The sequence below is a fragment of the Loxodonta africana genome, chromosome 1 (genome assembly GCF_030014295.1).
Source record: "Loxodonta africana isolate mLoxAfr1 chromosome 1, mLoxAfr1.hap2, whole genome shotgun sequence".
In the NCBI taxonomy this organism is placed as follows: Eukaryota; Metazoa; Chordata; class Mammalia; order Proboscidea; family Elephantidae; genus Loxodonta; species Loxodonta africana.
The window spans coordinates 30,927,866-30,954,652 of NC_087342.1; the positions used below are offsets into that span (position 1 = coordinate 30,927,866).

The following is a 26,787-nucleotide window of genomic DNA, read 5'->3' on the forward strand; positions in this document are numbered from 1 at the left end:
GAATACTATGCATCGATAAAGAACAGTGATGAATCTGTGAAACATTTCATAACATGGAGGAACCTGGAAGGCATTATGCTGAGTGAAATCAGTTGCAAAAGGAAAAATATTGTATAAGACCACTATTACAAGAACTTGAGAAGTAAGTTTAAACTGAGAAGAAAACATTCTTTTCTGGTTACGAGAGGGGGGAGGGAGGGAGGGTGGGAGAGAAGCATTCACTAATTAGATAGTAGATAAGAACTACTTTAGGTGAAGGGAAAGACAGCACACAATACAGGGGAGGTCAGCACAATTGGACTAAACCAAAAGCAAAGAAGTTTCCTGAATAAACTGAATGCTTTGAAGGCCAGCGTAGCAGGGACAGGGGTCTGGGGACCATGGTTTCAGGGGACATCTAAGTCAACTGGCATAATAAAATCTATTAAGAAAACATTCTGCATCCCACTTTGAAGAGTGGCGTCTGGGGTCTTAAACGCTAGCAAGCAGCCATCTAAGATGCATCAATTGGTTTCAACCCACCTGGATCAAAGGAGAATGAGGAACACCAAGGACACAAGGTGATTACGAGCCCAAGAGACAGAAAGGGCCACATGAACCAGCGACTACATCATCCTGAGACCAGAAAACTAGATGGTGCCCAGCTACAACCGATGACTACTCAGACAGGGAACACAACAGAGAAGCCCTGAGGGAGCAGGAGAGCAGTGGGATGCAGACCCCAAATTCTCATAAGACTAGACTTAATGGTCTGACTGAGACTGGAAGGACCCCAGTGGTCATGGCCTCCAGACCTTCTGTTGTCCCAGGACAGGAACCATTCCCGAAGCCAACTCTTCAGACGGATTGGACTGGATAATGTGTTGGAGAGGGATGCTGGTGAGGAGTGAGCTTCTTGGATCAGGTGGACACTTGAGACTATGTTGGCATCTCCTGCCTGGAGGGTAGATGAGAGGGTGGAGGGGGTTAGAAGCTGGCGAAATGGACATGAAAAGAGAGAGTGGAGGGAGAGAGCGGGCTGTCTCATTAGGGGGAGAGTAATTGGGAGTGTGTAGCAAGGTGTATATGGGTTTTTGTGTGAGAGACTGACTTGATTTGTAAACTTTCACTTAAAGCACAATAAAAATTATATATAAAAAAAGTAATATTCTTCCTTCATGATTCACTCCAATTTAAAAAACCCACTGGCGTTGAGTCGATTTGGATTCATAGCTTTCTATAAGGTGGGCTTTCAGAAAGACACAGTAATAGCAACAATAATAATAAACAAACAAACAAAAAAAAACCAAACCCATTGCCATCGAGTTGATTCCAACTCATAGCGACCCTACAGGATAGAGCAGAACTGCCCCATAAGGCTTCCAAGGAGTGGCTGGTAGCTTTGAACTGCCGGCCTTTTGGTTAGCTGCTGAGCCCTCAACCACTGTGCCACCAGGGCCCCAACTTAGTCCCAGTACTATTAGTTTCTTGTGTACCATTCCAGAAAAAAAAAAAAAAAATGCATATTCCAGCGTTTGTTTTTATTTATACAGATAGACTCATACTATGCATGTTGCTTTTTGGACCTCATTTCCTTTTAAAACTCTGATTCCTCTTCACTTCTGGTGATAGCTGTCTCTCCTTCTCTAACAAATGAAGTCTTATTGGCCTTCCACTTCCCACTCAAGGGAAATCTTAAGTTTGACCTTAAGTATATATGGGCCATGAAGCTTACTTAGTAGCTTCCAACTGTACCACCTTCCCTCTCCTTGTATTTTCACCCTAAGGTTTTCAAAGTTGATTGGCAGCCCAGAAAGCTATTTGTCACCAGCGTTGGCCTCATTCTGGTTTGATTTGTCTGTTCCTCCAAGCGCTGTCAGTGTCAACAAATGTGATTTTTACAAGTGAAGCCAGAAAAAAAGGGAAGGAGAGAGAAGAAAGAGGAAGCTGAATCTCACATACCATATTTAGCCACAGAAATGACGTCAGCAGCTGAAGTTGTGCATCCTGACAAAAAAATTCCCATCCAGGATCATAAATGCTGTGAGATTGGGACTTAGTCTACCTCTGGCCTTTATTGTTTGCTAAGTGGCCCTGTGTGACAGTTCAGCTTGTCAATCACAACTTACATGCATAAAAAAGACAAGTCAGGAAAACTCAGGCTGTATGGAAAATGCCAGTGAAAAAACAATATTGTGGATCATTGAGAATGTATTTTTTTTTTTACATTTTTAACTAAAAATTTTTTTATTACAAATTATATATACTTATTGCAAAAGATTCAAATGACACAAGATTGTATCAATTAGGAAGTGGAATTTTCCTCTCCCCTGTCAAGATAAACCAGTTGTCATTGAGTCAATTCTGACTCATGGTGACCCCATATGTGTCAGAGTAGAACTGCCCTCCAAGGGGTTTCCAATGGTTGATTTTTCCAAAGTAGATCACCAGGCCTTTCTTCCAAGGGGCCTCTGGGTAGGGGAAGGTATTTTTTTGTAGAATATTTTCATAACATTCTCAAGGACAAATGTTCCCTGCAGAAATGTCACTGCAGCCTCCTCACCTCATAGGATGAACCTTTAAGTTGTACAAAATCCATTCAGGGGCCTTGTTTCTCACCATTGGACCATGCCATGTTGGGTTGACAGGGCAGAGGGTTCCTGTTCCCTACTAGAAGCCTTTGGAAAGGATGGGGGAGCCAAGTCTCGCCACTTCTAGGATGGCAGAAAGGATGAAGGAGATGTTGACATAAGTGGGGATGGTGTAGTTGATGACTGGCTGAAAGGCCTTCTGGTTAAACACGTCCTAGAAGGCAGCGAGCTCCACGCAGTGCTGGTCAAACCCTGAGCAGTTGATGGTGAAGTGTTTGCCCTTCCTGTAGAGAGGATAAAACCTGTGAGATGGAAGCTGGGTCAGCATGTTTCCTCTGTGAGAGGAGAGCCAGGGTTGGCGCCTGAGAGCCTCCCAGCAGAGAGAGAAGACCTAGACAACGAGAGAAGCAGGTGAGTCCCCCCTTCTTGTGCCAAGACCTTCCAAAGCCAAAGCCCTTCCTGCCCAGGGTGAGGGAGGATGGGCTGGTCTGGTAGGCAGATGGTGGAAGTTGATGTGGTGTGCTGAGTCAGGGCTCAGACCTTTCTTCCTGTTTTTGCTCCAGTAGAAAGCTTACCCAAATGTGTATGCAAACAGGCACTCCAGGGAGTCCAACTCCTACCAAACTCACAGCCATAAATTTTTGGGCTTCATCTGACCATACTTTTATCTCTCCAGCTCTATTTTAATTCTTCCTTACAGTCGTTGACCAAACTTTACCTCAAAAAAAAAAATTTCTCACTCAACTTTCCCTTCTCACTTATAGGTTTTCCCATTTCCTGAAAGGAAGTTTGGAAAGTAGTACCTGGGAGAGTGATATAAACTATATGGTGACTTAAGGAATCTTGTATTCAACATGTATTTACTGACTACCTACTATGTGCTGTGCTCTCTACCCTTCTCAAATCTGGTGATTTCCTTAAAAACCTGTGGGAGCCATTTTCATCATTTCCATCTTGATGAGATCTCATGCATCATCTGCCGTGTGGAGCTACACAAGGATCTAAAAAGAAATGTAAAAATCCTGCTCACAGCCCTAATACAAGGCATAAAAAGAATACAAAACATTACCAAAAATGACAAAGAGAAACCAGATAACTGGGAGCTCCTAAAAATCAAACACCTATGCTCATCTGAAAAAAAGACTTCACCAAAAGAGTAAAAAGACCACCTACAGACTGGGAAAGAATTTTCAGCTATGACATCTCCGACCAGCGCCTGATCTCTAAAATCTATATGATTCTATCAAAACTCAACCACAAAAAGACAAACAACCCAATCAAGGAGTGGGCAAAGGATATGAACACGCACTTCACTAAAGAAGATATTCAGGCAGCTAACAGATACATGAGAAAATGGTCTCGATCATTAGCCATTAGAGAAATGCAAATTAAAACTACGATGAGATGCCATCTCATTCCAACAAGGCTGGCATTAATCCAAAAAACACAAAATCGTAAATGTTGGAGAGGCTGCGGAGGGATTGGAACTCTTATACACTGCTGGTGGGAATGTCAAATGGTACAACCACTTTGGAAATCTATCTGGCGTTATCTTAAACAGTTAGGAATAGAACTACCATACAACCCAGAAATCCCACTCCTCGGAATATATCCTAGAGAAATAAGAGCCTTTACACGAACAGATATATGCACACCCATGTTTATTGCAGCTCTGTTTACAATAGCAAAAAGCTGGAAGCAGCCAAGGTGTCCATCAACGGATGAATGGATAAATAAATTGTGGTATATTCACACAATGGAATACTACGCATCGATAAAGAACAGTGATGAATCTCTGAAACATTTCATAACATGGAGGAAGCTGGAAGGCATTATGCTGAGCGAAATTAGTCAGAGGCAAAAGGACAAATATTGTATAAGACCACTATTATAAGATCTTGAGAAATAGTATAAACTGAGAAGCACACATACTTTTGTGGTTACGAGGGGGGAGGGACGGAGGGTGGGAGAGGGTTTTTTTTACTGATTAGTTAGTAGATAAAATCTGCTTTAGGTGAAGGGAAGGACAATACTCAATACACGGAAGGTCAGCTCAACTGGACTGGACCAAAAGCAAAGAAGTTCCCGGGATAAACTGAATGCTTCGAAGGTCAGTGGAGCAAGGGCAGGGGTTTGGGGACCATGGTTTAAGGGGACTTCTAAGTCAATTGGCAAAATAATTCTGTTATGAAAACATTCTGCATCCCACTGTGAAATGTGGCGTCTGGGGTCTTAAATGCTAACAAGCGGCCATCTATGAAGCATCAATTGGTCTCAACCCACCTGGATCAAAGGAGAATGAAGAACACCAAGGTCACACGATAACTATGAGCCCAAGAGCCCAAGAGACAGAAAGGGCCACATGAACCAGAGACTTACATCATCCTGAGACCAGAAGAACTAGTTGGTGCCCGGCCACAATCGATGACTGACCTGACAGGGAGCACAACAGAGAACCCCTGAGGGAGCAGGAGATCAGTGGGATGCAGACCCCAAATTCTCATAAAAAAACCATACTTAATGGTCTGACTGAGACTAGAGGAATCCCGGTGGTCATGGTCCCCAAACCTTCTGTTAGCCCAGGACAGGAACCATTCCTGAAGACAACTCATCAGACATGGAAGGGACGGGACAGTGGGTAGGAGAGAGATGCTGATGAAGAGTGAGCTATTTGTGTTAGGTGGACACTTGAGACTGCGTTGGCATCTCCTGTCTGGAGGGGGGATGGGAGGATAGAGAGAGTTGGAAGCTGGCAAAATTGTCACGAAAGGAGAGACTGGAAGGGCTGACTCATTAGGGGGGAGCAAGTGGGAGTATGGAGTAAGGTGTATATAAACTTATATGTGACAGTCTGACTTGATTTGTAAACATTTACTTGAAGCTCAATAAAAGTTAAAAAAAAAAAAGAAATCCTGCTCACACTCCAACCCCAGACAATCGTATGGTTATTTCTGTAATGATAGCTCAGCAAGTTCATTCCTAAGCCTCCTTTAGTATTGTCCCACACTAGTTAGGAGCCCTGGTGGCAAAGTGGTTAAGGGCTATGGCTGTTAACCAAGAGGTTGTCAGTTGGAATCCACCAGCCACTCCTTGGAAACCCTATGTGGCAGTTCCCAGGAGAAGCAAATATTATCCTTTTCGTCCACATCACCTCTATACAGGATTTTTCTAAGTGAATTGTGAAAGGTGATATGTTATAGTCAACAGGATCCAAGCTATCCTGCTCATAGATACCATATCTTGGTGTGCTGTATCTTGGAAAAGTTGGGCATTATCCTGTTGCTGTTGAGTCAATTCTGTCTCATAATGAGCCTATAGGAGAGAGTAGAACTACCCCCATAGAGTTTCCAAGAAGCGGCTGGTGGATTTGAACTGCCGACCTTTTGGTTAGCAGCCTGAGTTATACAGAAGCGTGGAATTGGAGAAGTGGTAAAATGGAACGGCAGACAATTTGGTAGATGCCTATGCAGACAAATGAGAGAGGGGGTGTGTGTACTGATCAGTAAAATGGGTTTTCATCTGTCCCCAAAAGGAAGCCAAGACATAGATGTTACAGAGAAAGGGAATACTTAGCCCATTTATTTTGGATGCCCTCCAGTTCCAGAGAATGAGACAGTTTCTGGATGTTGTCCAGAACAGCATTTCCATCTTCCCCTGTCCTTGCCTATCTTACCTTGAAGCAGAAGGCTGACAGGGAGGCAGAGGAGGAAGCCCCTCATAAGAGGCTTCTGGACTCTTCTCTGCGGACTCTCAGGAGCCCCCAAATTCTTGAGCTTAAAGGAGCTCGGACCATACCTTAACTTCTGGTTTTGAATACTGCTTCTGTCAGGTGACCACTCCTGAGTGGCCAGAGAGATCAGAGGAGAGTATCTTGCTCTGCCCCTACCTTCCAGGCTCCAAGCAGGGAGGAAGATGGGCCAAGACTAGTGGAGAAGCACTTGGTTAGCAGCCCTGTCCAGATGAATAGTTTTAAATATGCTCCAGGTACCTTTCAGGAAATGTGGGGAATTTAGGGTGGGGTTCTGGGAGCCCTGATGGCCCAGTGGTTAAGAGATTGGCTGCTAACTAAAAGCTTGGCAGTTTGAATCCACCAGCCACCCCTGGGAAACCCTACAGGGCAGTTCTACTCTGTCTTATAGGGTCGCCATGAGTCGGAATTGACTGGACAGCAACGGTTTTTTTTTTTTTTTTTTGCAGGGTGGAATGAGTGAGGTCATTAATAAAAGCCTCATCACACCCCTGTGAAACTGTGCCTCAGAGAGAGTACATGGGTCACCAGGAAAGGGATGGTTATGCTCTCTGTGGCAGGAACACCTGCTAATTTTGGAAGACAAGATGATGTAGTTATTTTGTTGTGGACCTAGAAATGTATCTTTTGTCCAACTGCGGACATCAGCGATTGTTGTCCATATTGGATTAAGAAGCTTGATTGAGGATTTAAGCTCCTTTTTTGGTTACATAAACCTGACCAACAGGTCTCCGTCCCCAGTGCTAGCCCCATAGCAGCCATATCTCTTGTCTGTACTATTGCAGTAGTCTCTTGATCAGGTTTCCCCCAATCTAATCCTTTCTTCTTTTTTCCACAGAGTCCTCTGCATACCCTTCCTCATCTGATGTCTTTAAAAGCCTACAGCCCTGGGACCATCAGGAAGTGTGTGTGTGCAGAAAATTACAAAAACAAGGCTCTAGGAATTGACGGAATACCAACAGAGATGTTTCAACAAAGAGATGCAGAGCTAGAGGTGCTCATCGTCTATGTCAAGAAATTTGGAAGACAGCTTCCTGGCCAACTGACTGGAAGAGATCCATATTTGTACCATTCCAAAGAAAGGTGATCTAACAGAATATGGAAATTATCAAACAATATCATTAATATCACACACAAGTAAAACTTTGCTGAAGATATTTCAAAAGTGGCTGCAGTAGTACATCGACAGGGAACTGCCAGAAGTTCAAGCTGGAGTCAGAAGAAGACATGGAATGAGGGATATCATTGGTGATGTTAGATGGATCTTGGCTGAAAGCAGAGAATACCAGAAAGATGTGTTTTATTGACTATGCAAAGGCATTCGACTGTGTGGATCAAGACAAATTATGGATAACATTGAGGAAAATGGGAATTCCAAAACACTTAATTGTGCTCATGAGGAACCTGTATATAGACCAGGAGGAAGTTGTTTGAAGAGAACAAGGGGATACTGTGTGGCTTAAAGTTAGGAAAGGTGTGTGTCAGGATTGCATTCTTTCACCATACCTATTCAATCTGTATGCTAAACCAATAATCCAAGAAACTGGATTCTATAAAGGAGAATGCAGCATCAGGATTGGAGGAAGACTCATTAACAACCTTGGTTATGCAGATGACACAACCTTGCTTGCTGAAAGTGAAGAGGACTTGAAGCACTTAGTGATGAAGATCAAAGACCACAGCCTTGCACCTCAACATAAAACAAAAACCCTCACAATTGGACGAATAAGCAACATTGTGATAAACGGAGAAAATATTGAAGTTGTCGAGGATTTCATTTTACTTGGATCCACAATCAACGCCCATGGAAGCAGCGGTCAGGAAATCAAACAATGTGTTGCATTGGGCAAATCTGCTGTACTTTTAAGTGTTGAAAAGCAAAGACGTCACTTTGAGGACTAAAGTGCACCTGACCCCAAACCATGATATTTTCAATTGCCTCATATGTATGTGAAAGCTGGACGATGAATAAGGAAAACCAAAGAAAAATTGATGCCTTTGAATTATGGTGTTCTTGAAGAATATTGAATATACCATGGACTGCCAAAAGCATGAACAAGTCTATCTTGGGAGAAGTACAGCCTTCTTGGAAGTGAGGATGGTGGGCCTTCTTCTCACATACTTTGGACATGTTATCAGGAGGGACCAGTCCCTGGAGAAGGACATCATGCTAAGTAAGGTAGAACATCAGTGAAAAAGAAGACCCTCAACGAAATGGATTGACGCAGTGACTGCAACAACGGACTCAAACATAGCAATGACTGTGAGGATGGCACAGTTAGTTCTGTTATACATGAGTTCACTACAAGTCAGAGCCAATTCAGTGGCACCCAACAACGACAACAACTTTTTATATATTATCCGTAGCTTGGATTTTCTCTGACTTTCATGACTAAAGTCAAAAGTAGGAACAACCCCCCCACCCCCCCCAATTTTTTTTTTAGTGATTCTTTTCTGCAATTCACCTGGTGTTCATTCCTTTCTTGCAAGTTTCAAACACACTATTTTACCTTCCAAAATGGCAAAAATCTCAGTTTGTAAACCTGTTGGGAAGCAGGCCCTTTCACACACTGCCTGCCATTTCCTGGACTATTTGGCAATATCTATCAACATTAACAATGATAGCCTCTTTGGCCCAGCATCCCACTTCTGGGAATTTTACAACCTGAATAATGAGGAATTATGATTTTTACAAGATTATTTATTAGAGCATTGTTTGTAATAACAAAAGACAAGGCAACCCGAGAGGCCTTCCGCTGAGCACTGCTTAAATAGACTGTGGCAGAGGGTACCTCATGTGGGCGGCCAAGAGGTCCTGCTGAGGCCAGAGCATAAGCCCTAGGCCACAGCCAAGACTCAGTTCAGCTGTGCTCGACTGCTTGTGGGAGGCCAGGGGACTGCCTCCAGCGAAAAGACAGGGCTGTGCCAGGTGAGGAAGAGTGAGGAAACCCCACCTGGCCTGTTTCTCAATGAACATGGCAGGGCCCAAGCAGACCGGGTGCCAATTTCCGTTTCCGGGTTGCCCAGTCCACGTGGTCATTGCCATTTCCGGGCACAATCCACCATTGTTGTACCTTTTCAAGAAGGTGTGCCGGAAACCGAGAGCTCAAAAAAAAAGGAAAGTATATCCCCCGACAGGCTTTCCTAACACAAAAACATTACTTCAAATCACCCGGTATTTGAATTTAACAGAAAGCATAAGCCAAAAGGCCGTAGTGCTATGGTCTCCACTGACTGTTCTGCCGGGGTATATAGACGTGAACAATTTTTCCCTCATACTTGTGGTTGATTGAAGAAAAAATAAGACTTTTCCACTCCCAAGGTCGTGTTCTCACTGATCCTCCATTTCAAGCACGCTGTGGAGTGCTGCGGTTTGGAGTTCCCCCAGTGGGTTTGGACCTTGAGGCATTTATTGTCAGCTTCCGGTTGAGAAGTAAGGTAGTAGATCGTTCCGGAAGGATGCGTGAGCTGATGACCTGTGCCGACCAGCACGTTTCCATCTCCCTGCTAACGAAACGGAAAACTTGGGAGTTGATGTGTCCAATATAGACAACAAATGACCTGGAAAAGGAAGGCCAAATACCTCTACTTCTAAGGTAAATTCCAAAAGATGTTACTGACATCCATTTTAGGAAGACCAGGCATGGTCAGGGGTGAGGGGGAGGAAGTAGCTGTGAGGGAACTTGAAGTAGCCCCCTCAATCTTGTAACTTATTTCAGCTGGAGTCCTCAGGATAAAGAGAAGGCAAGTGCAGATAACTGGGAAAAAAGGTGGTTCTCTTCTAAACCCTCCCTCCTTTGTGTTAAAATTTGGAAAAGAGGAAGGAACACCAGGTGAGTTGCAAGAAAGAGTCGTTAAATTTTTTTTGAGTAGGGGATGAGTTCCAACTTTCAGTGCTAGTAATGAAAGTCAGAGAAAATAGAAAATTAGTGATTTATAATACATAAAAAAGGAGCCTAGGTGGCACAACGGTTGAGCACTCAGCTTCTAACCTAAAGGCTGGCGGTTCAAACCCATCCAGTGGCTCCACAGGAGAAAGACCTGGCAATCCGTTTCCATAAAGATTACAGCCAAGAAAACCCTATGGGGCAGTCACTTGGGGTTGCTAAGTCAGAAATCGACTTGACAGCACCCAAAATAACAAGAACAGTATAAAAAGAAAAAAAGTCAGTCTTAGGAAGATGAAGTGTCAATTATAAATAGTTACTACATGTTTCTGTTGTTGTTAGGTGCCATTGAGTTGATTCCGACTCATAGTGACCCTGTGTGCAACAGAACAAAACACTGCCTGGTCCTTCACCATCCTCACAATCATTGCTATGTTTGAGCCCATTGTTGGGGCCAGTATATCAATCCATCTCATTGAGGGTCTTCCTTTTTTTTGCTGACCCTTTACTTTACCAAGCATGATGTCCTTCTCTAGGGACTGGTGTCTCCAGATAACATGTCCAAAGTATGTGAGACGAAGTCTTGCTTCTCATGAGCATTCTGGCTGTACTTCTTCCAAGACAGATTGATTTCCAAACCAGGAAACTCTTGTTTCTTGGAATCTAAACGTCTGGATTGCTCAGAGAACTAAATCTTTCCCCAGCATTTTTTGTTTTAGTATTTTTCTGTATTGATATTTTTGTGGTTTTCCTGTCTTAAAAAAAGTAATACATGTTAATTATAGAAAACTTAGAAACTATGGATGAGCAAAACCCATTTATATTTTAAGATTTGAGTCTAAAGAAGGATTAAGTGAACCAAAGCATCAGAAACTTATTCAGAAAATTGATTTTTGTTTTATTGTACTTTAGATGACCATTTACAGAGCAAACTAGTTTCTCATTAAACGATACACGTTTTTTTTTAACATTGGTTGCCAACCCCAGGACATGTCAACACTCTCTGCTTCTTGAGCATGGGTTCCCCATTACCAGCTTTTCTGTCCCCTCGTGCCTTCTCATCCTTGCCCCTGGGCTTGTGAGAAAATCTCTTTTTAGATCATGGCACCCATAGAGTCAAGATAGATTCAACCAAGGCTTCTCAATGGTCCTATCCAGTGAGAAGTGGTGACCTGAGACCTTTAGGACCTCCAAAAACAGAAAAAATAATGCAATATGTTGCCTCGGTGCTCAGAAGGCATTATATGTTTTCAGAATTGGTGAATAGGAATGTTTAAAAGTTATTATATATTTTTTTCTGTGAACCCTAGTTTAATGATTCAAGATATTGATAAAGAATTATTGAATACTGAAATAAGAAACTGCTTAGGTGACTGAATATCTCAGGTTGGCTCAAATAACTTACGAAAGATGAAACCTGAGTGTAAGGCAAAAATGAGTGAAAGGAGAGTAGTTTGTGAACTCAAGATCTCTGAGACTGGAAATCAAATGAAATTCTTGCCTCAGCAAGTATGAGGAAATAGGTAAGAAGTGTGGTTTTAACTTTTGTCAGAAGGAAGAACTAAGCAAGCAGATAGAATTACTGATCCTTTTGTGTCTGGTGAAGATCATCTTAGAACATGGTACAGCAGGTAGGTAGGGAAACCTGGGCCTGGAAAATGTTGGCTTTGGGTAACTGAATGGAGCTGGAGAAAATGTAGAGCAAAATTCAAACTCACAAAAAAGACCAGACTTACTGGTCTGACAGAGACTGGAAAAACCCTGAGAGTGTGGCTCCCGGACACCCTTTTAACTTATTACTGAAGTCCACTCCTGAGGCTCACCCTTCAGCCAAAAATTAGACAGGCCCATAAAACAGTCAATAATACATGTAGCTCAACGTTGTATATAAGACTAAATGGGCACACCAGCCCAGGGCAAGGACAAGAAGGCAGGAGAGGATAGGAAAGCTGGACAAATGTAAAAAGGGAACCCAAGGTGGAGAATGAGAGAGTGTTGACACTCACGGGGTTGGCAACCAATGTCAGAAAACAATTTGTGTTAATTGTTTAACAAGAAACTAACTTGCTCTGTAAATTTTCACCATAAGCACAATAAAAAAAGGACAAATATTGTATGATATCAGTATTATAAAAACCCAAGAAAAGGCTTACACAAACATACAAAAAAAAAAAAAACTTTGATGGTTATGAGGGAGGGGAGGGGTGAGGAAGAGAAGTCACTAACTAGGTAATAGACAAGTGTTAATTTTGGTGAAACGAAAGGCAACACACAGTATAGGGGAAGTCAGCACAACAACTTGACCAAGGCAAAGTGATAGAACCTTCCTAGACACATCCAAACTCCTATAGGGATTGAGTTACTGGGCTGAGGGCTGGGGACCATGGTCTCAGGGGATGTCTAGCTCCATTAGCATAATACAGTTCATAGAGAAAAATGTTCTCCATCCTACTTTGGTGAGTATCATCTGGGATCTTAAAAGCTTGTAAGCTGCCATCTAATATACGTGATCAGTCCCATCATGTTCAGAGCAAAGGAGAATGAAGAAAACCAAAAACACAAGGAAAATATCAGTCCAAAGGATGAATGGACCATGTGAACCACAGCCTCCACCAGCATGAGCCCAGAAGAACTAGATGATGCCTGGGTACCACCACTCATCGCTCTGACAGGGATCACAATAGAGGGTTCCAGACAGAGTGGGAGAAAAATGTAGAGCAAAATTCAGATTTCACAAAACAAGACCAGACTTACTGGTCTGACAGAGACTGGTGGAACCCATAAGACTATGGCCCCCAGACACCCTGCTAACTCAGAACTGAAGCCACTCCCAAAGTCCACCTTTTAGCCAAAGATTAGATAGGCCTATAAAACAACATATGTGAGGAACATCCTTCTTTGTTCAATCAAGTGTAAGAGACCAAATGGGCAACACCTGCGCAAAAGCAAAGATAAGAAGGAAGGGACAGGAAACCTGGACGAATGAACATGGGGAATCCAGAGTGTAAAGGAAAAGGGGAGAGTGCTGATATATTATGGGAATTGCAACCGATGTCACAAAACAATTTGTGTATAAATTTTTGGATGAGAAACTAATTTGCACTGTAAACTTTCACCTACAACACAATAAAAATTTTTAAAAGTGCTTATTTTGCATAGATTTCTACAACTATGCTATAAAAAAAAATACACACAGAATAATCAATATTAGGGATATCAACTCTGAATTGTTGAGGATAATGATATAGACCAGTTTTCCTAAATGTTAGATATGGATGAGAGTTTTTCAAGAGAGCTGATAAAAAGATAAAGGAGAAATAATAGTGAGAGATGTTGACATTGGAAAAGGTATAAGAGAAATTATAAGAGAAGTAACAGAAGGTGAGAGAGAATGGTGGTGAAAGAGCAGACGGATGAACTTGATTTTCAGAGAGAGAAGAAGAGAAATAAGAGAGGGGATAAGTATAAAATATATAGTACTGTTGGTATTCTGGATTTCCAGAAGGTGGAAGGAATCAAAGACAGTGATGAGACTAAAACATACAATAAAAATGGTCAGGTATATAGGATACCAAAAAATAAATAGAAATTCTTCTTCCAGAAATTATTTCCAGAATTGTTAAAGAACAAGAAAATAAACAATGAGATGTGAGAACATTGTGGTTATACCCCTGGATACTACTAACGAAAGGAGAGAGTGGGAAGTTAGTAGAAACGACAACCCAAGAAGTTAGAATCATAATCAAACATTTGATGAGGGTAGTATATCCAGAGCCAATGGTCTGGTTTTCACCAAGTGTTCATAAATTCCCAGTGCACACCCTTAATGAAGGTTTGCAATATCAAATGGAGGAAAAGGAAATAAAGTTATTATCACAAGAGTTACTGCCCATGTATTTTCTTTTTTATTATTCATTGAGTGAATTCAAGTAAGTTTCTTATACAAAAACTTAGCATACATTGTTATGTGACCCTAGTTGCTCTCCCTACAATATGATAGCACACTCCTCCTCTCCACCCTGTATTCCCCATGTCCATCCAACCAGCTCCTGTCCCCCTCTGTCTTCTCATCTCGCCTCCGGACAGGAGCAGCCCACACAGTATCATGTGTCTACCTGAGGTAAGAAGCACACTCTTCACCAGTATCATTTTATGTCTTATAGCCCAGTCTAATTTTTGTGTGAAGAGTTAGCTTTGGGAATGGTTTTAGTTTTGGGCTAACAGAGAGTCTGGTGCCATGACCTCTGGGGTCCCTCCAGTCTCAGTCAGACCATTAAGTCTAGTCTTTTTACTATAATTTGAGGTCTGCATCCCACTTTTCTCCTGTTGCATCAGGGATTATCTGTTGTATTCCCTGTCAGGGCAGCCACTGGTGGTAGCTGGACACCATCTAGTTCTTCTGGTCTCAGACTGATGCAGACTCTGGTTTCTGTCTCTTGGGCTCCTATTTTCCTTGTATCTTTGGTGTTCTTCATTCTCCTTTGCTCCAGGTGGGTTGAGACCAATTGATGCATCTTAGATGGCTGCTTGCTGGCTTTTAAGACCCCAGATGCCACTCATCAAAGTGGGATGCAGAACGTTTTCTTAATACAATTTGTTATGCCAGTTGACCTAAATGTCCCCGGAAACCGTGGTCCCCAGACCATTCCCCATGCTACCCTGTCCCTCGAAGTGTTTGGTTGTATTCAGGAAACTTCTTAGCTTTTGGTTTAGTCCAGTTGTGCTGACTTCCTCTGTGTTGTGTGTTTTCCTTCCCTTTACCTAAAATAATTGTTTTTTTTATCTAATTGGAAACCCTGGTGGTGTAGTGGTTAAGAGCTGTGGCTGCTAGCCAAAAGGTCAGCAGTTCGAATCCACCAGCCGCTCCTTGGAAACCCTATGGGGCAGTTCTACTCTGTCCTATAGGGTTGCTGTGAGTCAGAATCGACTCGACGGCAATGGGTTTGGTGGGCTTTACTATCTAATTAGTAAATACCCCTCTCCCACCCTCCCCAGCCTCGTAACCATTAAATAATGTTTTATTCTGTGTTTAAACCTTTTTTAAAATTCCTATAATAGTGGTCTCTTACAATATTTTTTCTTTTGCAACTGACTAATTTCACTCAGCATAACGTCTTCCAGGCTTCTCCATGTTATGAGATACTTCGTCATGTATTTTCTTAAATCAGAAGCTGGAAGCATCCCCTCCCAAATTGTGAAATACCCCTAATTCCTGCTGAGGTTTCTATGCTAGTTCTAGTTGAAAATATTTTTATTGTCAGGTCACAAGGCTCACCTCGGCCCTCACATATCAACAGGATGTTCTTTTGCAAAGGGCAGTGTCAAATGACAGTTTTGGCAAGGAAAACTTAAAGCCATGTATGTCTGAGGTAGAAAAAAATTGCAAGATAAAGCCTAGAGAAAAGTAAATGTGGAAATGAGGGAGGAAAAAGAAATGATGCAAAACTGATCTTTAGAAATTTTGAAATTTCTCATAGGCTTGGTAAACACTCCACATTTTAAGTGGTTAGCAAAACTTAAGGGTGAATTTCTGTCTGAGAGGACATACCCCAAGCAATATGTGGAAAGGAAAAGGAATCAAGAGAATTTGATAGCAGAAATGCCTTTTGCCAATATTTCTAAGAATGCAAAGATAGTTTACACATAAAGATGGGCTGCTAATTTTGATGGTTAACTTCATGTGTCAGCTTGGCTAGGCTGTGGTGCCTAGTTTGGTCAAACACTCAGCCGAATGCTGTTAATGAAGCAGTTATGTGTGATTAAATCAGTTGACCTTAAGGAAAGCAGATGATCCTCCATAATGTAGATGGATTTCATCCAGTCAGTTGAAGGCCTTAAGAGTAAAAAGGAAGTTTTCCCAAGGGTGTGTTCTGTCTCCAGGCTATAAATAGAGATCTTGCCAGAACTCCACTCTTCTTGTTGCCTGATTTTGGGATGCAAGACTGTGGGGTTCTCAAGCCTGTTGCCTAACCTATAGATTTGGACTTGCCAGTCCCTACAATTCTGTAAGCCAGTTCCTTAAAGTCCTTCTCTCTCTCTCTCCACATGCATACCACACACATCTAACTGGTTCTGTTTCTCTAGAGAACCCTGATGAAGACACTGATTTTCCAGCGTAGATAGGAAAAAATAAAACATATAAGGAAGGGATAAAGATACTACAGTTAGAGCTAGTAAAGTACTGCTTCCTCGTTGGCTGGCATTCATTCATACATTTACTCATTCAACAAATCTGTATTAAGCACCTATCATGTGTCAGGCATGGTCCCATGTACTGAGCTATAAAGTGGATGATCTTTAGGGAAGCACACTCTCTGGGGGGGGCAAAAAAGCAAATACATCCCTAAAATGTACTTATCTACTGGAAACATGGAGTCCCCAGGTGGTGCAAACATTTAGCGTGCTTGGCTGCTAACCAAAAGGTTAGAGGTCACAGGTTACTTCTAGGTGGACATGGTGATCAACTTTGGAAAAAGCAGCCATTGAAACTCTATGGAGCACAGTTCTGCTCTGACGTGGGGTTGCTGTGAGTTGGAATCAACTCAATGGCAACAGTTTTTTAATTGAAATGTAATTTAGAAAGTTGCCTTTAGTATTCTTCCATTTCCCCTTTAAACTTCTGTGTCTCCTCAGGGACTTGATGCCAGCTAACGAACGGTTAGAATCCTCTACATGATGATATCTCCTGATGAAGGCATAATGTATTATTATTAATAGAAAAATCTTTAAAAAATACTTTTATTATTTTTTCTGATAATAAAATTGGCACATGTCCATTGAAAACAATTCAGAAAACACAGGCAAGAATATAAAAAAATAGTAATCATTCATAATCCCATTATCCAGGACAAATTTAGCTAATGTTTTGATGACTAGGCATCTATATGTTTTTCTTTGCATATCTATCTATATATCTTACAGAAATTATGTATATATACTATTTTGTAACTTGTTTTCCATTCTTAACATATCATGGATCTGCTTCCATAGCATTAACATAGATCTACATCCACACTTTAAATGGCTGCATAGCATTCCATTTATGTGGCTGTATGGCAATTTATTTAACCAGAACCCTTTAACTGGGGTCCTTAACTAATCTTCCTAGCCCTCCTGCAAGCATGCATATTAAGAAGGCCCACTCTGTTTGATGTTGTGAAATCAGAGGAACCTATCAGAATTAAAAAAAAAAAAAAGACACTATGTATTATTGAGTTTAAAGAGCAGTTTCAGGAATGAGAGATGAAGAAAAGTGAAAGAGAAATCATTGATGAAGGAAACACCTTGCATTTGTCAGTATTTTGTAGTAATTTCTTGGAGATGAGACTTGATTTTTTTCTTTTAAAACTCTGAAAGTGCCTGAAACACGTCAAATCAAATCAGATCACACCTGTTTAGGGTGAAGTATCAAAGCTTCTACAGGGGGACTTTCTACTCCAGTGTTGATGGATCTATAATAAAACGTATTGAGGAGCCAGTGCTTCCTAGAAAGGCATTTCTTGGGATGATCAATCAAGGAGAGCCTTTACTAACCTGGATCTCCACTGATAAGGGAGTCAGAACTTAGGTGTAGGCTAAGGGACCCTAGATGCTCAGGAATGAGGAGTCTGGTTTATGGAAAGTCTGGAAATTGTCCCAGGCCATTCTGAACCTGCTTGGCAGGGCTATGTTGGAGTTTTTGGAATATAGAAGGGGGCATGGTAGTCACTGGCTGAGATTAGGAAAGGCCTGGCTGTCCCTAAGACTAGAAGAAACTTTAGGCTGTGGTTTGTAGGAAGACATCTGCCTAGGTATTCCAGAGGATGATAACCGTGATGATGGAGGAGGCCAGGAAGAGCAGGTAGAGGTGGAAGAGCAGGGAGTCCATCATGTGGCCGAACTGTATCCACAGATCAAGCAGGTGCTGTTTCTGGGCCTTGGGTTCCTGCTGGGCCCCTGTTGATTCAGGGCGCCCATTTAACTCTGCCTCTTTAGGACTGGGCATCTTCCTCACCAACTCCACTGGTTCCTTCAGGCCTGTGGAGAGGACAGAGACTCATCCATGGGCCGGGAAGGTCACCTGGGGAGGGAGGGTGAGAGGGAAGGAGGCAGGAGCAGAGGAGTGGAGGAGTTGGAAGAGGGAGTATAGGTGCTGACTTCCCTTACCAGGCAGATGGATGGGGGTGAGACCCGGGCTCTTATTTTCCTTCTGGGGTGCAGTGGGGCAGCACTTCTTGGGGCTGGTGTAGTGCTGCAGAAGGGAGTGGAGCCACTGAGGTATGGGTGGGTGTTGGGTGGTGGCCAGGTGCAGCAGGTAGGTGATGAAAATGATCTCTAGCAGGCTGACCACCATCAGGGACAGACATAGGGCAAAGTAGACACCTGAGGGCAAAACAAATAATAAATCAACCAGGGCAGATTCATGTCTGAATTTTTCTTTGGCCTCTTTCCCCAAATCCCATCTTTCCTCAGAATCGTTCCCCTCCTCAAGTGGAGCAACAGCTGGTTTTCCTGGTCCCCTTCCCTGTCCTTAGCTTCTCCAGAAAGTAGGAAAGGCCATACTGATGAGGGGGGTGCCACTGGCGGGGAGTAAGTCATTCATCGTGAGCAGGAAGACGTTGTAGCCCAGCAGAAGTGTCATCTTGAATGGGGCACGGTTCTCACTCTCTGCCGGCAGGTAGAAGCTGAGGGCGTCAATGGCAACCAGAAAGCCACTGGGCACCAAAAGGTTTATGACATAGAGGCTGGGCCTGCGCCTGATGGCCACCTGGTTGGGGAGAGAGAGTAGAGAATTTCGCAGATGAACTGATACCAAAGGGCTCGACTTATGTATTTGACTATCTGATCCTTGCTAATGTGCTGTTAGGCTGGTGATGGGACAGTCTTTTTAGGTAACACATGCATTTAATTGTGTCTTTCTACAGAAGTGTCCTGATTTATTATCTAACTTTCATTTACAGTCTGCTGGGAACATAATGCGATTGTAGACTTTTAGGTGTAAGTAGAGTCCTTGGGACCATCAAATAGGTGATGCTGCATTCTGAGCAGTAGTGCTTGTAACAAACCAGCCCCTCCTCCTCTCTAGGGTGGGAAGAGCCCTTGGCAATCCGGCTTCAAAGAAGCTTGCATAGACGTTAAGTTTCCTAAGGTGGGGCAAATAGTTTACTTTCTACTACTAACCTATAGAGCCCTGGCAGTGTAGTGGTTAAGAGCTCAGCCACTAACCAAAAGTTCAACAGTTTGAATCCACCAGTACTCACTGGAAACCCTGTGGGGCAGCTCTACTCTGTTCTATAAAAAAAAAATATAGGGTCGCTATAAGTCAGAACTGACTGGATGGCATGGGTTTACTAACATATAGGTTGATGGCTTGATCCCACCCAGCAGTGCCATTAAAGAAAGGCCTGGTGATCTGCTTCCTTAAAGATTACAACCTAGAAAACCATGTGGAACAGTTCTACTGTGTAACACTTTGGGTTGCCATGAGTTGAACTGGCTTGAAAGCAGTGGGTTTGGTTCTTGGCTTGGGTAGAGGGTGGAGTGGGAAGCAGGTGCTTAACCGCCTGAAGCTTCTTTTTACTGTCCAGAGAGCCTTAGATAGAGGAAAATCACAGAGCAACTGGGACCAGAAGTCAAACAGGGACCCCTGGACTCACATAGAAGATGATCTGGTCATATACGTTGCTGCCCACCGACATCTTTGGGGTGGCTTTGTTGATGCGCAGGAGTTCCCACTCTCCCTGGGTCTGAATGACGTTACGAGATGTGTTTGATATCTCCCACACTTCCTTGTCCATGCCCAGTAGCATTCTGTCCACTGCAAGGGAGTCCCAATTAGCGCAGTCCAGAAGTGCTGCCACACCTCCCACCCATAAAATTTGATTCCTGCCCCCATCAAGCTCCTTCAACAAATTCCCCCCGTCCTTTTAAAGCAGGGCATCCAGATTTTTTCAGAAATGGCCTACAGGGCCAGCAATTCACATGTGTCTGGGCTACAGCATTGATTTTTGTTGTTGTTGAAAACAAGAGTGAATCCAGGTTAATATGGGATACGACTCAAACAAGAGTCAAAAAACATTTGGAGTCATTCCTGTTGGCCTTCTTAATTCCCCAGGTGTGTGAAGATTTTCAGTAGAATCAAACCTGAGCAGCTCGACATTTTTGTAATGACATACATGTCCATTGTAATGCTTAATTTATCCAAACCTGCCACAGGCCACCTGGTGACATTCAGTTACATTAATTTACTGGTTTAAGTTGGCTAGCTACTAAAGTTAAAAGCTTTGAGCTAAAAAGTATAGGTGTGCAGCGGATCGGAGTCAGGTGGACCTCATTTGGCGCAAGGGCCATCCAAGATCTAAAGCAACAGTTCTCAACCCCGGTTGCACATTAACATCAACTGGGGAGATATAAAAAGTCACAGTGCCTGGGCCCCACCCTGGGCCATGTAAATTGGACTCTCTCAGGGCGATATGCAGTTATGGGTGTTTTTTAAAAGATTTAGGGGGCAGCCTGACTGAGAAACGGTGACCTGACGCCCTCCCTAAGAGTGCCTCCACCACTTAAATATCTTCCCCTGAATCTTAAATCGCTACCCAAACATGTCACACTGACCGGTGTAGAGAAAAGAACTGAAGGTGAAGGTACAGTTCTGTTGGTCAAAAGGGAAGTAGAAGATGTCCAGGTTACAGATGCTGGTCACCCGCATTGGCTTGCTGTAGTGTATTTGACCTCCGCTGCTGACATAAGCGGTGAGACCTGGAGGTGTCTGATCCACATCCATGCTGCTTGTGGAAAGGAGGGAGAGGCGAGTGCTGAGGGTGCCTTAGTCAGCTTCTGTCTGACTCTGCTCTCCCCTTTTTGGGCTCTTATTCCAATGTACTACTCCTTGCCCGTATTTTGTGGAAGTCGATTCATTGAGACCATACCCCTGTCTGAATCTTACAGTACCCCGGTGCCCTGCTGTGTTTTGCAGATGGGGCTTCATGCTGGCTTTCCCCAACCCAGATACGCACGATTCCATGATGAAGATGTCTGGGAGCCACAGGTTTTCAGCTAATAAGGTGAGTTTATTGATGTTGGCACATTCTTCTGGGTTCCAGCTGATGAATGGATTGTCCCATATCTGCAGCCAGGGCAGTGAGAAAGGAAGGTGAATGATGGGGGTGCTTGTCTGGTTAGCCTCTCCCGTCCTTTCCATTCTTCTTTACTCTAAGACTCCCACTCTCACTTGTGTCTTTAATGACAACAGCTATCTCCCCCATTTTACCTAACAAGGTGTCATCAGGTAAGTCCCTCTTCATGTTTTTTTTTTTTTCCAGGTAGTTCTTAAATATGGCTTAAACCCACTTGGAACCAGGCTCACCCAATATATTGGCCTGCAACCATTTGGCCTAGGCCATTTTCTTGGATCACACTTCCTCCTTGGCAGCCCAGGGAGATTTGTGTCCCTAGGACCGGTCCAGTTCTAGATGGAGTTATTTTGTCCCAGAAAGGGAGATTTATATATTTAATAAAGGTTTAAACTAAGAAAAGCTTTAAGTTACTTCTAACTCCTCCAATTTAAAATTATCATTGAAAGTGGGAAAGGGGTAGCTTGAGTCTGCCTTACCATATCCAGCCACAGGAATGATGTCAGCAGCTGGAGCTGTGCATCCTGATAAAGAAATTCCCATCCAGGATTATCAGTGCGGAAAGATTTAGCCCAAGCCTACCTCACATTCTCAGAAACATTACTAATTTATCGAGCCAGATGTATGTCTAGAAGCTGGACTACCTTTTCCGTACTTGTTTCCCCTTGCATTTAAGGGCAATTCAGATAAAAAATTTTTCGGAATATTCTCTTTTGCGGAATATTCCAGAAAGGGAAGGACTAAAGGGTCAAATGTTTCCTGTAAAAAATTACTGCAGTGTTCCTCTTATGTCTCCCCACCCGACTTGGACCAACGTCATTTGGGGTTGACAAGGGAAAGGGTCCTTGTTCCCTATTAGAAGCCTATGGAAAGGATGGGGGGCCAGATCTCACCACTCCTAGGATGGCAGACAGGGCGAAGGAGATGTTGACCTTAGTGGGGATGCTGTAATTGATGACTGGACGGAAGGCCTTTCTGTCAAACACTGCCTGGAAGGCAGCAGGGTCCACCCCATGTTGGTCAAACCCTGAGCAGTTGATGGTGAAAGTGTCCCCTCTTCCTGTAGAGAGCAGAAAGTTTGTGAGATGGGACTGGGGCCTCTGTGTTCCCCTGTGAGAGGGGTGCTGGAATGAAGCCTGGGGAACATTTCTGCAGAGAGAGAAGACAGGAGACACTGGGAGAAGCAGGTAAGTCCCTTCATCCTGGGCCAACACTCTCCAAGGCCAACATCCTTCCTGCCAGGGCCAGGGAGGATGGACTGGGCTGGTAGGCAAATGGTGGAAATTGATGTGGTGAGCTGAGTCAGTACTCTGTTCACTTCCATTGTTCCATCCTCATGCAAAATCTGCCCAAATCTCTATGCAAACTTGACTTTGGAGCAATGGCATCTGCTTCAAGGAGGCCTTTAATGTGCCCATCATAGAACTCTTGGGCCCGCCCACACTAGTATTGCTTGGGACTGCCCTAAACTTGTAGTCCAGGTCACTGAGAAATCTGCTCTGATGTGTTCCTTTTCTCATTCTCAGAGACCCTCATCCACTGAAAGCAAGAACTGACTTATCAAGAGAATAAGAGAAGAAAACAACTATACTTACTAGGTAGATATGGGAAGGATGTAGTAGGCGTTCTGCATGGGTGCCTACCTCGGCGCTATGCATTTATTTTGCTCTTCTCAGATTTCGTGACCTCAGATATCTTGGGGGTTACTTTCAGCATCAGGATCAAGCAGTGATAGCACTGAGCGTGGTGTTGGAATATTCTTTTTTTCTGGAATATTCCAGAAAGGGAAGGACCTGAGGGTTACCTGAGCAGATTCTTTGCTTCCTTACCATCTTTGTCTGTTTTTTCCCTTTGTTTCTTCCTCTACCTCCCCATCTCTTTCCATAATATTTAAGGTATGTACCCAGATTAGGAGCAGATATTTCATCATAGAAGCTAAGCACCCACTCCTTTCTATTTCAGACTGATCCCCAAACTATCTCAGTATTTTACTTAATCCTTTAAAGTTAGTGACTGCTCTTCTTACAGATACCATATTGATGGAAAATAGAGAGGGTTTGGTAAGGGGTGTGGTTGACGTGACATAGGAAGTCAACGACAAGATGGAATTGGAGAGGTGATGAAATGGAAGGACAGTTTGGTAGACTCCATATGCAGGCAGCAATAGAGAAGGGCTGTGTGTACTGATCAGTAAAATACCTTTCTGTCACCAAAAGGAAGTCAAGGCACAGACATTATGGAAGCAATATTTACCATAGTTATCCTGAATGCCCTTCAGGTGCTAGAGGGAAGTCCCTGGATGTCTTCCAGAACAGCATTTCCATCTTGCCCTGTTCTTGCCCATCTTACCTTGAAGCAGAAGGCTGACAGGGAGGCAGAGGAGGAAGCCCCTCATAAGAGGCCACCCCCCTTCCATCTTCCTCTTCTGGGCCCTTCTCTGGGGACTCACCAGGAGCCCCCAAACTCTTGAGCTTAAAGGAGCTCAGACCACACCTTATCTCCTAGTTTTGAATACTCCTCTTGTCAGGTGACCACTCCTGAGTGAGAGGCTGTGGCCTGAGAGGTCAGAGGAGACTGTCCTGCTTTGCCCCACCCAGGCATGTCTTCCGGGCTCCATGCAGGGAGGAAGACAGGCCAAGACTGAGGCGCAGAAGCATCCTGTTTGGCAGCTCGGTGCCGAGATCAATAACAAAGTAACGCCTCTTAATGAGGGTATATGGACTGGGGAAATAAGAATTATGCTCTTCCAAGGCCAGGGAATCTGCAGATTTAGAAAGGTGACCATATTTGCTTATTTGGTTATGAACACTGAAGTATCTTATAGCTTGTTGACATTGGGGATTATTGAAAGAACAAATCATAAAGCTTGGTTCATACCTTCATTGTCTATTACCTATTTTTTTCCAATAGCCCCTAACAAGGTTTCCTATTTCCAGTCTCTCTTCCATTTCGATTCTTTCTCCCCAAACCAATGTTCTGCGCACATCTTTTACGATATGCATTGATTATGTGCTAATAGAAAGCCTAAGATTAGTGTAGCAGAACTGTCTTTAAGATCTTCATGTTGTCCATAGTATTATAAATTGTCCCAAACGAGTAATCTCAGCTAACATCAATATTAATCACATGTGTCAATATTATGTCCTACATCACATCTCTATGAAAAAACACAATTGAACCAAATGAGTGAATTGGAGCGTTGTTAGATTAAGTATCTTACATTTCCAGAAAGACTTGGTAATTTTCTTTTTGTAGAACAAGTGAAGTCAGGCCGAGAGTACAAAAGAAACTTTGTTCAGAAAAGAAAGTCCTGCCGGCCCTAAATAGAAAGTGCTGAGAAAGACAGCAGTGACTTAGGGACCCAGAGCAGGAAAGTAGAGGAGAGAGAGTTGCATTGCATTCCATTTGAGGTTTGCCATATTTGTAGTCCTTCAGCTCTACCAGCTCTGTAAGTAATTTCTTTGGGAACTTGGCCCGCCAGAGGCAGAGGTTGAAGGAAGTGAAAGAAAGAAGACCAGGAGAAGAAGAAGGAAGGGAACTAGAAGTACTGGGGTGGAGGGAGCAAGAAAGGGAGAAGGAGCAGGGCAAAAGGGGGTTGTTAGAAAATCTGTTTAAGGTTTAGGGCTCTCTGTTGTGTCACTATGCGTCGGATTGACTCACTGGCAATGGCTCTGGTTTTTTGTGACTTGAGGAACCCTGGCAGCGCAGTGGTTAACAGCTTGGGCTGCTAACCAAAAGGTCGGCAGTTTGAATCCACCAACCGCTCCTTGGAAACCTTATGGGCAGTTTTACTCTGTCCTATAGAGTCATTATGAGTCGGAATCAACTCAACGGCAATGGTTTTTCTTTTTTTATTGTTACTTGAAAAGGTTCAGTTGGGAGGCAGGTTAGGTTCTGGCAACATTAGGTACTAGCTAGTGCAAGGAGGAAGCTGTTGGCATGAGGACCCAGGTAACTGACCAGACTACAGGTGTTCTTCTAAGCTTGGAGGCCAAGTGGCTGGGTTGTCTTACACATACTGTACCCTAAAGCAGAGCAAACACGGGTGTGATCCAGGACAGATCTGGAAAGCCAGGCATGGCCGTGGCCTACCTAGAAAGTGGATATCCATTTGGAAGTCAGGCCAACAGCAAATGAGATCCTAGGAACTGCACTTTTGGGCTGGAATACAAGTCAGTGATTCAGGGGACAGGCCCCATAGGAAAATGGGTTATCGTTCAAGGTGGCTCTCTGCTTCAGAGGAAATGACCAAGTATAACTGAACAATCAGGCAGAAATTGAGCAGGAAGCACGACCTTTTGATTGTACCCATCATGGCATGTTGAACCAAAGTACTGTGTCTTTAGCTGCTTGAACACCCCTTTGGGACACTGAACTCCTGGTTAAGAGTGAAGGACTTTCAAGGGAGTAACACAAGTTCTGCATGTAGGCTGGGCTATCAGATCTTGAACCTAGGAAAGGAAGGTTAACTTCAAGCCCTGCTGAAGGGTGGCCGAAGGCAGTTGATGTATCTCTTGTTTTTACTGAGGTTGACTGAAAAACTGGAGTGAATCTCATTCTAGAGATTGAACTCAAAAGTAGATTCAGCTGCTAAGAGATACAGTGATGGTGGCAGGAGAAATAAGGCAACGTGATACTGGCTCACACCCTTCCTGGGGAGTCAGGGTCTCAACGCTGCGATCTGGAAATCTCAAGTGCTGTTGTGGTTGCTGCTGTTACACAGGAGCTACTGCTGCTAGTGATAGCTAACATATTGAGCACTTTACCATATCCCAGGCATTGGGATAAGCTTTCTACCTACCTTATTTTATTTCATTCTCTTTCAAATCCTAAAATACAGATATTGGATAGGAGCATGTAGAAAAAAAGAAATGGAGCCAAGAGCAGAGCATGTCGTTTGGACCCAGGGCTCCTGTGCTACACAGAAGAACCGGTGCCAACGAATCATCAAATAAAAGGTTATCAGAGGGAGAATCAGAGGTTGGAGAGAGAAAAAGACAGGCTTGAGATGGAGTCTGTGGGTTAACATCCTAGAGTGGACCCAAAGGAAGAGGAGGGGGATGCAAAGATGGCAAGGAAATAAAAATATATTAATGTCAGGTTAATAGGAGTCTCTGGGTGGCGCACACAGTTAAGTGCTTGGCTACTAAACAGAAGATCAGCTGTTTGAACCAACCCAAAGGTACTTCCGAAGAAAGGCCTGGCAGTCTGCTTCTGCAAGATCACAGCCATTGAAAACCCAATGAAGCAATGTTCTACTCTAAAACACATGGGGTCACCGTGAGTCAGAATCAACTCAACGGCAACTGGTTTGGTTTAATGCGGAGCCAAGAGAAAATGTAGAAAACACGCAGAAATACTTTTAGTGATGTTTCAAAGAACAGTAAAGTGAACAAAAATATGCTTGGGCACTGCAGGATAGCACTGCAGGTGAATGCAGGTGAGGAGCTGTCAGGTGGAAACAGGCCATC

The 26,787-nt window shown here is 43.4% G+C and overlaps 1 protein-coding gene and 1 long non-coding RNA gene across 2 annotated transcripts in view; one reads left to right on the top strand and one right to left on the bottom strand.

Moving 5' to 3' along the window:
- LOC111751424 (uncharacterized) overlaps nucleotides 1-26,787 on the top strand; it is an 84,724-nt gene that overhangs the window by 44,940 nt on the left and 12,997 nt on the right. Inside the window, exons 3-6 of the long non-coding RNA XR_002786480.2 lie at nucleotides 7,157-9,914; nucleotides 21,160-21,247; nucleotides 22,383-22,503; nucleotides 22,843-22,914. This is a non-coding gene — a long non-coding RNA (uncharacterized LOC111751424). The remainder of the gene's footprint in view (nucleotides 1-7,156; nucleotides 9,915-21,159; nucleotides 21,248-22,382; nucleotides 22,504-22,842; nucleotides 22,915-26,787) is intronic.
- LOC100673293 (5-hydroxytryptamine receptor 3C) lies at nucleotides 17,992-23,894 on the bottom strand. Its single transcript, XM_003412882.3, has 9 exons — nucleotides 23,666-23,894; nucleotides 22,210-22,376; nucleotides 21,796-21,840; nucleotides 21,200-21,309; nucleotides 20,799-20,968; nucleotides 19,841-20,001; nucleotides 18,747-18,951; nucleotides 18,351-18,566; nucleotides 17,992-18,221 (listed from the first exon to the last, which is right to left on the bottom strand). Exons 1-9 carry the CDS (start codon nucleotides 23,730-23,732, stop codon nucleotides 17,992-17,994), a joined length of 1,371 nt encoding a protein of 456 aa, XP_003412930.2. The 5' UTR covers nucleotides 23,733-23,894.